The sequence below is a fragment of the Sesamum indicum genome, linkage group LG11, assembly GCF_026168435.1.
Source record: "Sesamum indicum cultivar Baizhima isolate 11 linkage group LG11, ASM2616843v1, whole genome shotgun sequence".
Lineage (NCBI taxonomy): Eukaryota > Viridiplantae > Streptophyta > Magnoliopsida > Lamiales > Pedaliaceae > Sesamum > Sesamum indicum.
The window spans coordinates 11451149-11466774 of NC_142667.1; the positions used below are offsets into that span (position 1 = coordinate 11451149).

General features: G+C 34.1%; 2 protein-coding genes across 5 annotated transcripts; both read left to right on the forward strand.

Moving 5' to 3' along the window:
- The first annotated feature begins 652 nt into the window (after positions 1-652).
- On the forward strand, positions 653-7945 carry LOC105173704 (putative polygalacturonase). The gene is made up of 5 exons (XM_011095561.3): positions 653-1502; positions 5266-5386; positions 5876-6124; positions 6891-7044; positions 7180-7945. Exons 1-5 carry the CDS (start codon positions 1023-1025, stop codon positions 7703-7705), a joined length of 1530 nt encoding a protein of 509 aa, XP_011093863.1. The 5' UTR covers positions 653-1022; the 3' UTR covers positions 7706-7945.
- A 3270-nt stretch (positions 7946-11215) lies between these two features.
- LOC105173706 (protein TIFY 10A) lies at positions 11216-12927 on the forward strand. Of its 4 annotated transcripts, none has more exons than XM_011095564.3 (5): positions 11216-11659; positions 11826-11949; positions 12088-12332; positions 12400-12457; positions 12557-12927. In XM_011095564.3, the coding sequence occupies exons 1-5, from the start codon at positions 11509-11511 to the stop codon at positions 12654-12656; spliced, it is 678 nt and encodes a 225-aa protein (XP_011093866.1). In that variant the 5' UTR covers positions 11216-11508; the 3' UTR covers positions 12657-12927. The 4 variants fall into 4 exon arrangements, with proteins under 4 accessions (XP_011093866.1, XP_011093864.1, XP_020553771.1 ...); XM_011095562.3 differs by having other exon boundaries at positions 11219-11659; positions 12085-12332; XM_020698112.2 differs by having other exon boundaries at positions 11219-11659; positions 11829-11949.
- Positions 12928-15626: the final 2699 nt, after the last annotated feature.

The window sequence follows — 15626 nt, forward strand, 5'->3', positions numbered from 1 at the left end:
GTTTATTTGTGAATAATATAAGTAATGTAAGAGTATTTTAGTCAACTCGTATATTGTTTACCAAGGACGGTTACCCTAAAGTCACGAGTCTTAATAAATACTAGGAATAATTGTATCACGTTCCTCTAAAATTTAGTGTAATTACATATATATTTCTTATGATTTGAAAATTTAGATATAATATTTCTAACATTTATTTCCATCAAACAAATAGATCATTTCGTTAGCTAAAATTCATTGAATTTACTGATATTAGTAAAAAAATTGAATGAGATTCATATGTACCCCCTGGATATCTTATTTTAGGTCAAATAAATCTATCTGTCCTTATATATTTTCTTAAGCTAATGCATGTGAGAAATATTTTCACCTTTATAAGAGTTGTTTGGTTAAAAAAAATATTATTTTAACCTATAATAAGTCAATTCAGAGTAAATATATATTTTTATTTAATTTTTTTATTAATATTAATAAATTCGATAAATTTAAACTAATGAATAAATTAATTCAAGAGTGGTGTATCTATCCCTAATTTGTCAGATGCTTAATTTATTTCCTATTCAATTTTAGCAACGAACATTTATCTCCATTTCTTTAATTTGGAATTAATTTGTGAAATCCCCCCAAAAACAAAAGGAAAAGGAAAAAAGGAAAGGTGAGCAGTAGCACCAACTCCTCATGCCACCTGCTGTCACTCATCCTGCTCCAAAACCAACTCCTACACCCCAAATCCAATTGGAAAACTGAAGTTTGAATCTCACTTCCCTTGCACTGTACTTCAACATCTCCATCTCTCCAACAAAGATCGAACAGCCTTTTTCTGATTGATCGCCACCTTCTACCCTCCGCGCCTTTTCCTAATTCTTGTCGAAAACCCTCTTGGAACAGAGTATTGTTTCTTGATTCACGCCATTATATGCTGCGTCGTAGAATTTGCACCCTTGAAATCCCTTTTGCAACTACCCCCCACCTTAAATCTCTCAAAAACCCAGAACGCGGAGTAGCTAAACCAACTTGATTAGATGGTGGAGACGTCAACGCCCACATCGAGTCAGTCATGCCGGTGGCGGAGGTGGTGGGCGTCGCTATCCCCGTCCAACCACCACCACCACCATCGCCGTTGGGTCCCGTCCGCCACTTTCTGCTCGACCCATAAGACCCTTTTGACTGCTGTCTGTCTTGCCTTCTTCTTTACTGTGTTGTACTGGCAAGGGGACGGCACCGCCGCTGGCCTGTTGATTTTTCGCCGGGGATTGCCGTTGCGGCAGCTCCCGAAGCTACGACCCTTCACGTTTAACTTGACGGACTTTGGGGGGGTGGGTGATGGGGTCACTCTCAATACGGAGGCGTTTGAAAGGGCGGTGATCGCGATTTCCAGGCTCGGGAAAAAAGGTGGCGGTCAGCTCAATGTGCCTCCGGGGAATTGGCTTACGGCACCGTTCAATCTCACTAGTCACATGACTCTTTTCCTTGCTGAGGGTGCTGTTATTCTCGGCATTGATGTGAGTGCTTCTTTTATTTTTGAAGCAATTTATTTTCTGCTAAAGATTTGAACTTTGTTCGTTGTTTGATCTAGATTTATTTTCCTTTCTGCTTAACTTAAGAATTTGGGAATAAATGAGTTAGATTCGCGAGTCACAGAAAGTTTGTGTGCTTTGACTGATCGAACTTCTTAAAGAGATGATTAGCTAATGTTGCCACTGCCTGAATCATTAAACAAAGAAATAATAAGAAGGCTTTTCCTCTTGTAATCTTCAAAAAAATGGATAAAATATCTGAATGCGTAAGCCATAAAGATATATTTTACTCAAGATGACAACTCGCATAGATTTGACTTGGATGTGGATAATTTGCCATTCTTTCTTTTAGTAACTGGATAGCTCTCAAGATTACAAAATCCCACCAACATAGTCGAAGAAGAAACTCCTTTAAGGATAAGAAGCTTGGTTAATAATGGAAGCCAAAACATATAGAACAGCTGAAATATTGGTCATCTATATGTACTTCTCTTTATGCTGATTATGCCTTTTGCTTGATTTGCCTCTCAGAGGCAAGAAACAAAATATATTAGTAGAACAGATCTGCAACACTTAGTTCGTATGATTTTCACCCATCAATTGAACCTTTTTAAAAGACAAACCATATGCTAATATAGCACCTTATGACATGTTTCGATGAACTTAGTCATAAGAAATTGCAGATATGATTGACAATTATACAAGTGCAATGTTGTAAATATGATGCAAAGAAGTTGGTTATTCTGTGCAACTATAAGACTCAAGACCACTGGGTTAGATCTTCAATGATTGAAAACTAGCATGCTTTCTTGGATAGAAACATGGAAGGTTTTACTTTATTTTAGTGAGACAGAACGGACAAGGATAAGAAACTGAGGAAGTTGAAATTTTGGTGCCTCTGAGTGGATAAGTCACAGAAGGGTGCATACTCTCTCTAGATTATGCTTTCAAGGGGGGGGGGGGGGGCAACTAGGCCCGCTAAGTCTAGAGTAATTCCTGTAATTATATTGAGCTGTATGTAAAAGCATCTTGCTAGTCTCTTTCAGCCCCCAAACACCAAAACTTTTTCTACCTAGTTAGAATTTCAAAGCATTTATACTAAAAACAACTTAAACTTCGGTTTAGGGCTGAAAAATGTGATGAACTCTCTTCTCATTTGATCCCTCTCTATAATAGTTACATATCAAGCATGTGCTTTAAATATGATTTAAACTTTTATGTGTTATTTTCTACCTGTTTGGCATGTCATTTGTTTTCTAAATCTAACTTCAAATATCATTACTTGAATGATTAAACATTTAAGAGATAATTCATTTCAAGTTGGATCTTATCACTACTGTTTGCTTTATTTTCCATATAGTTTCTAATGGTTTTCGAAGATGAATTCCTTGTGTCCAAAACTAGTTCTCCTATTTCCGTTTTGGATGCTGCAAAAAAAGGTATCATTTGCTAAAATGTAATTCCTTTCTCAGAACTGCCCTCCTATATAATGCTATAATATAACACCACTACTTTTTGAAGGCAATGTGGCAAAAGGATCTAGAATTGTTTCACCCTCAATGATATGATAAAATATAAGTTTGGAATGAAAAACTGTCTGGATAGCAGTTTCTTAGAGTAATAAATTTAAAGTCTGAGTAACTTTTGTAACACCTCCCATAATAGGTAGCTTGAAAGTAGGTGACTAGTTTTCATGGAACAGTTGTGAATAATGCATCCAAGAGATGGAAAACCTTCTTGAACTTCATGATGCTCCGGAAAGAGTCAACAGTACTTTATGGATCAGAACATCTAGACAAGTTAAGGCGAATGGTTGTACGCAAAACAAATCTCGCTCTTTTCAGTATAGCTAAGAATAGTGCCGTTCACTACTGAACTGGAGTATCAATAAATTGAACATTTGGTATACCACGAACCAACATATTCGATTTGGTTCGTTGATTACCAATTCTTTTTGGTAATTTCGGTTCAACAAAACTGTGAAAACCAATTTTTTTTAAAACATATATATATATATATATATAATTCATTTTTTAACTTTTAGACATGAAAGCTGTTGAATCTGATGACCAGTCTTCAATTTCACTTCAACGATATCCTCGTAAAGATAATAAATGGCCAAAGTTAATATTGATGCATCAGTTGATGAAAAACCAAAAGATTTGCAAATATACCAAGTCGAATATGCAAAAATATAAAATTAGCAGCAAAATTATGTTAAAATAAGTAAATATTTTAAGATTAAAGTGAAAATTGAAAACTAAAACAAACTAAGAAAGAATTATATATGTCTCAGCTCTTGCTCACCTCTCTGTTAGTCTGTTTATAGAATTTGCAAAAGAAATTGAGGAAAAATTAAAAGGAAAAGAATAGATATAAAAACATACAAATTAATTAATTCTGGTATTTCGTGTAGTATGGTTAACTGAAGCCGATATCAGACTCAATCGAATATTGAAATTTTTCGAAACTTTGTTTTGGATACTGAACTGAATTTTCCGTTCGTTATTTGTACAAACTGACATTTCGATTTTGATGCAGTTCAATAAACGAGTTCACATTTTCAACACAGTTCAGTAAAGTTTAACAACCTATGCACTCCCCTAGCTAAGAATTGGGATGGGTAAACAAGAAGTTATAGAATGACAATGATTTATGCATATCTAAGTCCATTTAGTTACTGACCATAACCTTGGCAAAGAAGGTTGCCTTGAAGCACATGATAAAATTTATTCAAAGAGATACGAATCTCTTTATGGAATTTGGAGATGGATCTCCGTGGAGGAGATTGGATTACTAGGAGGCCAGCATATAAGTACTTGATCCACATAAAATGATTTTTAACCTGACTTAAGTACCAGATTAGCCTCAAACTTTACTGGCACCACTTCTGGCACTTGCATCCCAAACCCAAAATTCCATGTCTAAGATCCTGGAGCCACCTTTAAAAACTTTTGTTAGTATGTGGTTGGCCAAGGAAAGTTAGACCACATGATGGTGCATGGAAGTAATTGGTAATTGCCGCACTAGTGAAATATTACAGTGAAACTGGAAGGTAGTATCTTCCAGTTTGAAGGATCATCATTCCAGCTATTTGTTTCAGCCTCACTCGCTACGGCAAAATTCTCCACTTAGTAATATTCTCTTGAACAACTTAAAATTTTCTGAAATCCATTTTGTTGAAAAGCTCCTTTGACCAACATTCAGTTTTCCTCAGCCACAGGGCTGCTTTTTACGAGTATAACATTGCATCTAAAAGCCTGTTGGCTTGACCTTTTGCTTTTGGTCTTATAATAGTCTTTTTAAATGCATTAACAATTTTCTATACTTTAAGGGTGAAGATAGGTTTATGTGATTCAGTGAGCAATTATTTTAGGTTCTCAAAATAATAAGATTGATGGAGAATATAATGTATTAATCCATATATTATGGTGAGATCTGCTCTGAGAAATATACAAGGCTCGGGTAATGTTAGCAAAAATATTGTTAAAATACTTTGCCAAGAGGAATAATCAGAAAAATCCATCACAATAAGCAATATGCTGCATAGCATGGCTTTTCCACACGTACGTCGTAAAGTTACCTTCGCTCTTAGGCACAGTGTTACACCTTCCTCTACTCACATGTTATCATAATATCTTTCCATATCCAGAATGTCATTGTAACATTGCTGGTAGATTGTTCAGTCCATATATGTCTTAATACTTAGTATCTCATAGCCAATGTTATTGTTGTACTTTTTCTGTAGGATGAAAAGTATTGGCCCCTCATGCCTCCATTGCCTTCATATGGATATGGTAGAGAGCATCCTGGACCGAGATATGGAAGTTTAATTCATGGGCAACATCTCAAAGATGTTGTAATTACAGGTCAGCATTTTATCATGTTGAAGAGATACATAGAGGGTGGGGCGTGGGGTTTGTGGGTGTTCCCTGTGTAGAAGTGGAAATATGAGTAGATAATAATGGTACTTTTCTGTCATCTTCATTGAATGTCTTCAGTTTTGTTGGAGGATAACATTGTTATATAGATGGTGAGCACCTATCGTGCATGGATACTCTGAAAAGCTTGCTCCTTGTAGTGTCAAACATGCCTGGGACATATACTTATCTTGGAGTGATGCCCATGTTCAGTGAGCAGAGATAGCCTCAGATCTTTGTTCTTAATCATTTTGTAGTTGATATAATCACCAATACTCTGTTTTGTAAAATTCGGAGATCCGTAAATGGTACTGATTTATGATTCAGGATAAGAACCTTTTGGTATTGTTCACTTTTTTGGAGCTATTTATGGCTTAGGTAAGAATCTGGTGTGTATAACGCTTTCAGTTGATACCTGTATGTTATTCCTGATAACAGGGCATAATGGGACCATTAATGGCCAGGGCCAAACATGGTGGAAAAAGTATCGACAAAAGCTTCTTAATCATACAAGAGGACCACTTGTGCAGATTATGTGGTCCAGTGACATTTTGATATCTAACATAACATTACGTGATTCTCCTTTTTGGACCCTTCATCCATACGACTGCGAGAATGTGACACTAAAGAATCTAACTATCCTTGCACCTGTCTTTCAAGCGCCAAATACTGATGGAATAGATCCTGGTAAGTTTTCTTCTATACTTACTGTCTTGTGAAGTTATATGGGGGTAATTGGATGGATAATCATGCAGTTGCATGTAGTTATTATAGAAACTGCATCATCCATTTCGGTGTGTAGTACATTGGAGTTAGAGGGTTTTTGGCTAAACTTATTTGAAATTTTTTATATGATGTTTTTGGAGCTTACAAAATTTAAGATCTTATTTTAAAAAAGCTCTTGAATTGTTGGATAAAATAAGATTATGGAGCTTATAATATGTTACTAATGGAAAATCTGTAATTTATTTTGAAAAAAGAATCAATTAACTTGTTAAGATTTTTTTAAATAAGTCGGCAACGTCTTACTTTTTCTAGAGGAGTTTGTAAACTCGTGACATCTTATTTTTGGATTTTATAAGCTCATTTTCTAAAAGAATTACCAAACATTTTGTAACAGCATATAAGCTCTAAAACATCTTATAGACGATTTAAAAAGTTTATAAGCTCACCCAAATACCCTCTTAGTGGAAGTTGGCACATTAATGATGTTTCTAATCAACTTTACCAGAAGACTGCTTCCTCTGGATTTTTACTCTTAGAATTTGATTTCTTGTTGAAGGGGATTGAATAATTTTGAAGCCAAAACCTTAATTAGTGAAGACACTATCCAACTTGTTTCTTCAATTTACCCCAAACATTGAGATTGACTATGCTTTTCTGTAATGAGTATCTGATAATCCATTCCTTGGGATATCTGTAAAGAGCTAACTTAAGTTGTTGCTATAAACAGATTCGTGTAAAGATATGGTGATTGAGGACTGTTACATAAGCGTTGGAGATGATGGTGTTGCGATAAAAAGTGGTTGGGATCAGTATGGGATCACTTATGGAAAGCCGTCAAAGAACATACTCATCAGAAACCTCATTGTACGCTCCAATGTGAGGTGAGATATTGCTTCTATTCCATATTTTCGTATACTTGCATGATTATCCATCAACGAACATGAGATGAACACCTATAATTTTAAAAGATTAGCACGTGATGGCTTCATTTTAAATGAATTTTTCGTGAATGGCAGTGCGGGCATATCAATAGGCAGTGAAATGTCTGGTGGTGTATCAAACGTCACCATAGAGAACATTCACATATGGAACTCAAGGCGTGCTGTCCGCATCAAGACAGCTGCTGGACGAGGAGGATATGTTCGGGACATAACATATCGAAACCTGACATTTGATACTGTCCGTGTGGGAATTGTCATCAAGACAGACTACAATGAGCATCCAGATGGGGGTTTCGACCCCAAGGCTTTTCCAGTACTAGAGAACATAAGTTACACCTCAATACACGGCGAAGCAGTTCGTGTGCCTGTCCGAATTCAAGGGAGTGCAGAAATCCCAGTAAGGAACGTCACATTCCGGGACATGTCGGTCGGAATCACAAACAAAAAGAAGCACATATTCCAGTGTGCGTTTGTTCAGGGTCGTGTAATAGGGACCATATTTCCCGCTCCTTGCGACAACCTTGATCTGTACGACGAGCAGGGGAACTTGGTCAGACCATCAACTTCCCAGAATAGCTCGGACATAGATTATGACATTTGAAATGGAATGGTTGAACCATTTGCATTCTCCACGACCAATTTTCCAGGGATGTCGAAAGCAGTTGCAAAGAAGAGGGCAACATGCGAAGGAAGAGGCAATGACAATTGTCGGTTGGGGATGTTGTTTTCTAGTCTTTTTCTTGAACCCTTTGTCTTGGTGTTATGTTCTCTCTATCCGGGTCCTGTCCTGTATATACGTACACAACTATATTTGCAGAATATACAGTATAACTTACACACACCCCACCGCACTTGCATCCAATTTTTACCACATCACTCTCGAATCAATGTATTTTCAACGAGAATATGTACGAATAAATGTATCTTCAATTTAATTGTTATTTTAAAAATTAACAATTGAAAATGGAAACATAAAGGAACAGGTTGTTATCCAATACAAACAATGGACTGAATGCAACACATACAACCTTAGTAGTTAAACGGTAAAAGAGACGTTTTCCTGGACTTTGTCAAAGTCTGTTTGTTACTTGTCTATATCACTCTTATGTTTAATTACGTCTTTCTCAATATGACATCATCTCTTTTTGTTAATTACATACCAACCCCATTGATTCCACCTCTGCAGCTAAGTTAGTCCACCCCCTCTTTCTTGGAAAATTCGATCAATTTTGACCTAAGTTTTACTATCATTAAGAGGGCTGTTTGGGATGGAATAAACAACACTATTTCAATTCTCAACTTAGTAAAGTTGTTAAAAGAAAAACAAAAAATCCACCGATGTTACAAGCATTCCTCGTAAAAATATCAATAATGCTTATTACTCTACATCCCTAAAACCACGCAAAAAGATGTGAATTCCGGAATGTTGGGTGTACTTTCAGATAGTAACACACAACCAACCACAAATGTTTGAATTAGAATGAGTTCCTATGGTATATGTTATAAGGATTCTTGGGTTTTGAATTCTTGTGGACATGTTTAGTAGAGTTTAACATGCATTATGATATGTGTATTGATTTTTATGTAGTTGGAATAATTTGATTCTTGACGATAGTAAATTAGTTATAGAAATATTGATCGATATACATCGCGCAAGTGCAATCTTCCTGACGAGTAATAAAAAGTAAAAATAAAGATCTGTTGAACATGATCTTCTGTATATACTTATCAACTCAAAAGGAAAAAGGTAAATTACAATAAGTTCTCATGAGGTTTAGCATAATTATGAGTACCTACTCATTGTTCGAAGAATCACAAACACCCCCCATGTTTGATAAAAGTGATAATTATATTTACACCCTCACACCTATTGTCCTTTTACACAAACCACCACCTCAGACAGCCTTTTTCAATGAAAAAAATCATTGAAAAATCCAAAAATATCCATGTCAACCTGATCAAATTTTAAATTTAAAATTATCACGGTCATATAAATTATTTTAAAATTTTTAAAAATAAAAGATTATTTCTTCTCTATTTTTTTTTATACCCGTTATAAAAACATTAATCCACATACATAGCACAAGCTCCATACTTCGGTAATCGGTAAGTGAACCTGATCGTCCGTATATACTCATCAACTCATAAGAAAAATGACCGAACTTGGAGGTGGAGGTAAATAGTCTTAAACAATAGGACAAAATGGTATATTTGTATTGAAGTCGGTAGACCATATCAATCGTCGTCTTTGTCCTCATGAATTTCTCTTTCTAATAATAATAATAGTTGTAGATAAGTAAACGTGTTTGATCAGACAGCCGTTTCCCAATTTGTTTAGACTTGGAAATTGCTTGGGATTTTCTTCAACCATATATAAGCTTACGGGACATGTTAACCTTATACCAGGCAAGTTCATGTGTCCATATATTATTACATTTCCCACCTACTGCCGCTGCGAATCTTCTGTTATATAATGACGTCAGATGTCAATATCATATTAAAATATATTTAAATATAATTTACTTCCTTATATTATATGAAATGAACAAATACATTCCTGTAAAAACAAGAATTAACAAATTATCTCTCTATGTTTCAAAAAATGAAGCAGATAGGGGGGTAATTTGTTTTTTTGTTTGCTAAAACACATGGGTGATTTGCTATTTTTTTTGTTCACAGGATTTTTTTGCTCATTTCTCATATCATATATCACGAGAGTAAATTGCATTTTTTCTTATTAAAATATAATTGATATATATATATATATTTCTAAATATAAAATTATAATTAAATTAAATTCTAATTGCAAAGTGAAAATTATAATCACATACGCATTACTATGATTATTATAGAAGCAAGCAGCAAGTGATGTCCCATCACATTTTTTCAACTAAATAATTATAAAATTTTTGAGTAGTGTAGTGAGTGATCGAAAACCACTAGAAGCATAATTAAGGGTTGAATATGTGCACTGGAGGGCTCCTTAATTATCCTCCTACTTCAGCTTAAAGAGGTTCAAGCTCCTCTAATAATATAGTAACAATTTAATCACAACACAAAAATAGTGAAAATTATATTTATTGTTACTATATAATTGCTTATAGTGATAGTTTTTACACTATTTAATATTGTCACTATTAAAATTATGTAAATTATAGTAGAGACAAAATAAAAATCCCTTTTTATAGCTTAATAATATAATTAGCGAAAATTTAAATCTTATCACTTAATTATATGTTGCTAATATTGTCATTTTCAGCAGTGTAATATATTGCAATGAACCAAGTGAAAGTGGGAGAAATATTTACATGCTTAGTGGAACTCTGGCCCATTGATGCGGCTCGTGGCTTGCTCGGTGCCTCATTGCATTGTGCGTTCTGATTTCGTAAGAGTCTCATGATTTGTCCTGCAAAGGCATCTTCTCACTGTGGAGAGGAGACCGTAGAGTTTATAAGTCTCTCAAACTTATCGTTTTCAATCAATATGGAACGCTTGTCTATAACATCAATCCTACAGACACAGTCTCGTTCCCACAGAGGCCCCCAAATAATGTGATTGCGACTTGATCAGTGTCTCATTGTGCAAGATATTATTCGATCTAATTTTTAATGAGCCTCACAATTTATTTTTTGAAATTTATAAACCTCTCAAATTTATTATTTGTAATCAATGTAAATATTTACGTATACATTACCCATAATCTTTTATTTGATTATGACACATCAATTTTAAGCATTAAACTAATACCCAATCGAAAAACATAAATTCTTCTTACATATCTGATTATTGTCCGGTTCGTATTTTATAAATGGACATTTTCCTCGGGTTGTTGGAGTTTGAAATTTGAAGAAAAATGACCCAAAACGAACTTGGAAGATGGAAGTGGCGTAGTTTAGGTGGTAAGAAAAAGAGAGTAAGGGGAAGGTGGAAAGGGGCGTAAATGTGCGTGAAAATGGAGGAGGACAGTGTCCCAGTCGCAAAGCAACACAACACGCAACTTACACCGATTTTCGGGACGCAAACAACACACGTGTTTCAGATGGGCAACCCATTCCCATCCCATCTTTCTCTCTCTACTTTAAACAAAATTATTAAAGAAAACCCCGAGTCAGTCATGAGCGGTCGTTTGGTGTACCATCTGCTCTGCTGCCTCACCCTTTTTGCTATTTCTACTTCTTCAATATACACACACATCTTCCTCGTGCTCTTTTTTCTCTCCATCCGTCTCAGTTTATTCCCCACTTTGTGTTTTGTTTATATATCTATCTATATATATAAACTGCCATTCATTGCCCCCGTTTCACTGCATCTGCATCCCATCAAATTTTAAATGCGACAAGTACAGTACCTGTGCCTTACATCTTAGAGTCTCCTCCCTCTGTTGTTTCTTGTTGCCGGAGAGAAATGGGTTCCTCTGAAATTGTGGATTCCGGCAGGTTTTCAGGCGGGAGGTCTAACTTCTCCAGGACTTGTAGCCTTTTGAGTCAGTATTTGAAGGAGAAGGGCAGTTTTGGTGATCTAACCCTTGGCTTGGCTCATAACTTGGAAACCAAAGGTATCCTTTGTTTCTTTTCCTTTTCGCTCGATTGATCTTTCAGTTGCTAGATTTCGTTTCTAATCATGTTGGGTTTTTCCGGTTTTCTTTGTTTTTTGGGTCTGTGTATGGACTCAAAGATGTTTGTTAATCTGAGTTTGCTTCGACATTTTTGAAACCTGTGAAGCAGGGGCTCCAACAGAGACGAAGAACTTGCTGCCGATGATTGAGAAATCTGGTCGGAGTTCGGGCCCCGGAAACCTCAACTCACCGCCGACTAGAGATGAAATCCTTAACAAATCCGATCTGAGGTAAAGACTGTTTTTCCCCATTTCCATCGTCTTCTTCAGATGAGTTCAGTTCATACATGCACGTGAAAATCAACCGCACCTGTAACAAACGAAACACTCAGTTTTAATTATTTAGCTAATGGTTGGTACTTGCAGCAGCGGCACGAAACCCGAGGCGGAAACTGCGCAGATGACCATATTCTACGCCGGCCAAGTCTTGGTCTTCGATGACTTCCCGGCGGAAAAGGCCAGAGAAATCATGATGTTAGCCAGCTCCGCCCAGAACCACCCCAACCCCACCGTCGCTCCACTCCAGAGCCCGGCGGAATCCACCACCAACGTCGTCCCGACTTTCGCCATACAGGAGCGTCCTCTCCACTCCGCTAGGCCGCCTCTTGATTCTGGTAAGCTATCCATATTAGCAACACAAAATCCCATGAAATGAGATTCATGTGAATTGTTTCCCTGCAGATTTACCTATTGCCCGGAAAAACTCACTAGCCCGCTTCCTGGAGAAGAGAAAGGATAGGTAGGAATTCTTCCATAAATTAGCTTAGTTGCTCAATGATTTATAACCATCCCGTGGGCTGGAACTGATGTTGATAATTCTGGTATTGTTGCAAAACAGGATCACAGCAAACGCGCCGTACCCAGCAAACAAAGCGGCGGAGGCGGAGGCATGGCTGGGATTGGGTCCTCAGCTTCCTCTCCGGATTCAGCGCCACTAGTCATCAATCAATCATCATAACTAGTGTTAGTACTTAGCATATATTTTTGTTAGCCTTCATTAATTATTATATATGAGTAGAACAGCAGTGCCAAAATTCACTATCTTGATTATTATTAATATGATTAGAAGGCATATTATTAGTTCCGATCTAACAGATTTATCGATCTGATAAATTTCAGAGACAACATATATATATAGATCATTTTTTTTTTTTAAATCTCTTTGTTGAGATGATGTATCCATACTATATATTATGTTATTTTAGGTAATATGTATGTCGATTCATATGGTTTTTTTGTTTTTTTTGTGTTGTTGTTCACATGCTTCTGAAGATTATCATTGCTGATTTGAACTTATTTAGCTTTTGTTTGGTGATTTTGCTCAATATTCTTACGGTTTTAGATAAGATGGTTATTTAATATATAATATCAAAGTCATGCTAAATAAAAATGGGCTTGATCCAATTTATCCCATTTGATATTATAAACGAGTAAATTATCTCTAAATATTAACAAATAATAATTTATTCTCCTATATTTTTTAAAATGAAATAATGTATCTCTTTGTCTGATGAGGTTTATTGTTTTATTTTAAAAAAACACATGAGGTAAATTGTTGCATTTTAAAAAATAGAGAGAATTGCTATTTTTTTTATATAGTAAATTATTTATTTCCAATATCACATGATTATTTGCATTTTTCCCAAAATCAAAGAGTCATGAATGTGCACGATAGAGTAGCATGTTAAAATACTAATTTTAAATTATTTTTCTCTCCAACAGTTTAAATTTTTAACGAAATTGCTCTTTAACATAGAAAGTTGCAATTTTAGTTGCTACTAAAGTTGAGATAATTAAAAATAAAATTGAAAATTTTGAGCGAAATTAGCTTTAAGGTTAAATACTTTTTGCATCTTTAAGATACGTCACTCTAATCAATTATTGAAGAAATCTTTACTTACCTGCTTTCTTTGAGATAGTTTTTTAAATTAAATATAAATGAATACAAATATCCTTTATTATTAATGATATATAATGCATTCGTTTTAATGCCTTTTATAATAAAATATATCAATCAATTCGACTTTCAAAAATTATTCAATTATACTGTTAATAGACTAATATTAGATTAATATAAATTAATTAAATGCAAAATAATTATTTAAATTTGATTGTATGGTGAAGTAATAAGCTAGTTGGTTGGTGGGTAGGTAGGATAATTTGTTATTCACGGTAGAATGATTGCAATTTGGGATGCATGACTGCTTATTTTGGGGGGAACCATTTCATCAATTAAGCTATCCAATTTTCTCCCAATCGGACGACCAATAATTGCTTCTATTCTTATTCCCGTGCCCCACATGCCCGCCATCTCCTCCAACTCAATTTGTTATATAAATTATCAATCCTTACATTATATATGATATTATTATATGTTATTTCAATAATTCATAATTTATACAAATACGAATTTACATGAATTCCATTGTCAGTACCCTTCAATAATTATTTTAATTTAAAAATAAAAAATTATCTGTACTTATACACGGAGGTTCATGACACTGTCGAACTAGATTTTCATAAAGTCAAAACTACCTTAAAATTGATAAGATAACTAATTCAACTTTTTCAAATTTTATATTAACTGAAAATTAGTTTTCTTTTCTTTTTTTCTTTCTTTCTTTTTTTTCATATAATATAATATATAGATTTATATATTTTATTTTTATTTATAATATATTTTAAAATATAAAAAATTATTTATTATATGTGCGCAGAAACAATGTACGGAAACTATTTGTGTTAAAAAAGGGAAGACGAAATATGTGACAGCTAACCACTAATGCGGCCAAATTTGTTCAATTGCTTTCACACAATTACGAGGGTGTTCGGCTAAGTTTATAAGCTCAAAATTGTGTTTGGGTATTTTATTTTTAAAGAGCTTATAAGATCTCAAAATAAAATATTTTGGATCTTATAAATTTTTTTAAAAAAAAAGTTAGCGTTTCTAATTTTTTTATAAGATTTTATAAACTATATAAATTAATATATCAAAATATTAAAATATCCTCTTTCATACACTAGACAGCTCTCTCACACACATCCACACGCACTCTCCTCTCTCTCTCTCTCTCTCTCTCACACACACACACACACACCCCCTCTCTCTCTATCTCGGATTTTTTTTTTTGCTATTTAATTTATTAGTATCTAAAAAAAATAATTTATTATTTAATAATAAATTATTATAGTTAAATAAAAATAATATTAATATTGATATTATATTTACTGAAAAGTATAAAATTCAAGACATTATAAATTATACGACTAGAAAGAATCATTGTATTAACAAATATCAATTATATATTTATATTAATATTTGACTAACATGAATGTACATGTAAATTATTTTTATTCAAAAGTTTATGTAACAATTCGTTATTTTTTTGTGTTATTATAAAAAGATTATCTATTAAATTTTTATTTGAAGTTAAATTAATGTGTACTATTTATAAAAGTATTTTAAAAATATTTAAAACAAAATATATCAGAAATCACAACTTATTTGATTCTAGTGGTATACATGCCATTTTAGTCATTTTACCAATTAAATACCTTATTATGCCGAACACCCTATCATCTTATAATATGTTTACACACCTTATAAGCTTTAATATTTTATTTTATCCAAACACTTTAGGAGTTTATTATTAAAATAAATTCAATATCTTATAAGCTCATAAAACATCTTATAAAATGTAAGAGCGTATAAGATATTTTAGAAAAGTTTAGCCAAACACCCTCATATGTGAATATGATACCACTAATATTGAGTTTAGAAGGTCTTTTTCTTAATTTTTTTATTAAAACTTATAATTTAAGTACGTCATTTCACCAAGCAGTCCTTCCTGCCCAGCCAACTCGTTCCCCAGAGAGGATTCGGTGTAAAAGAGAGAGACAAAAGACTT

Coding starts and splice junctions, on each gene's coding strand:
- LOC105173704 (XM_011095561.3), top strand. CDS start 1,023: ATGGTGGAGACGTCAACGCCCACATCGAGTCAGTCATGCCGGTGGCGG. Junction 5,387..5,875: donor CAAAGATGTTGTAATTACAG/GTCAGCATTTTA, acceptor TCCTGATAACAG/GGCATAATGGGACCATTAAT. Junction 6,125..6,890: donor TACTGATGGAATAGATCCTG/GTAAGTTTTCTT, acceptor TGCTATAAACAG/ATTCGTGTAAAGATATGGTG.
- LOC105173706 (XM_011095562.3), top strand. CDS start 11,509: ATGGGTTCCTCTGAAATTGTGGATTCCGGCAGGTTTTCAGGCGGGAGG. Junction 11,660..11,825: donor TCATAACTTGGAAACCAAAG/GTATCCTTTGTT, acceptor AAACCTGTGAAG/CAGGGGCTCCAACAGAGACG. Junction 12,458..12,556: donor CTGGAGAAGAGAAAGGATAG/GTAGGAATTCTT, acceptor GTTGCAAAACAG/GATCACAGCAAACGCGCCGT.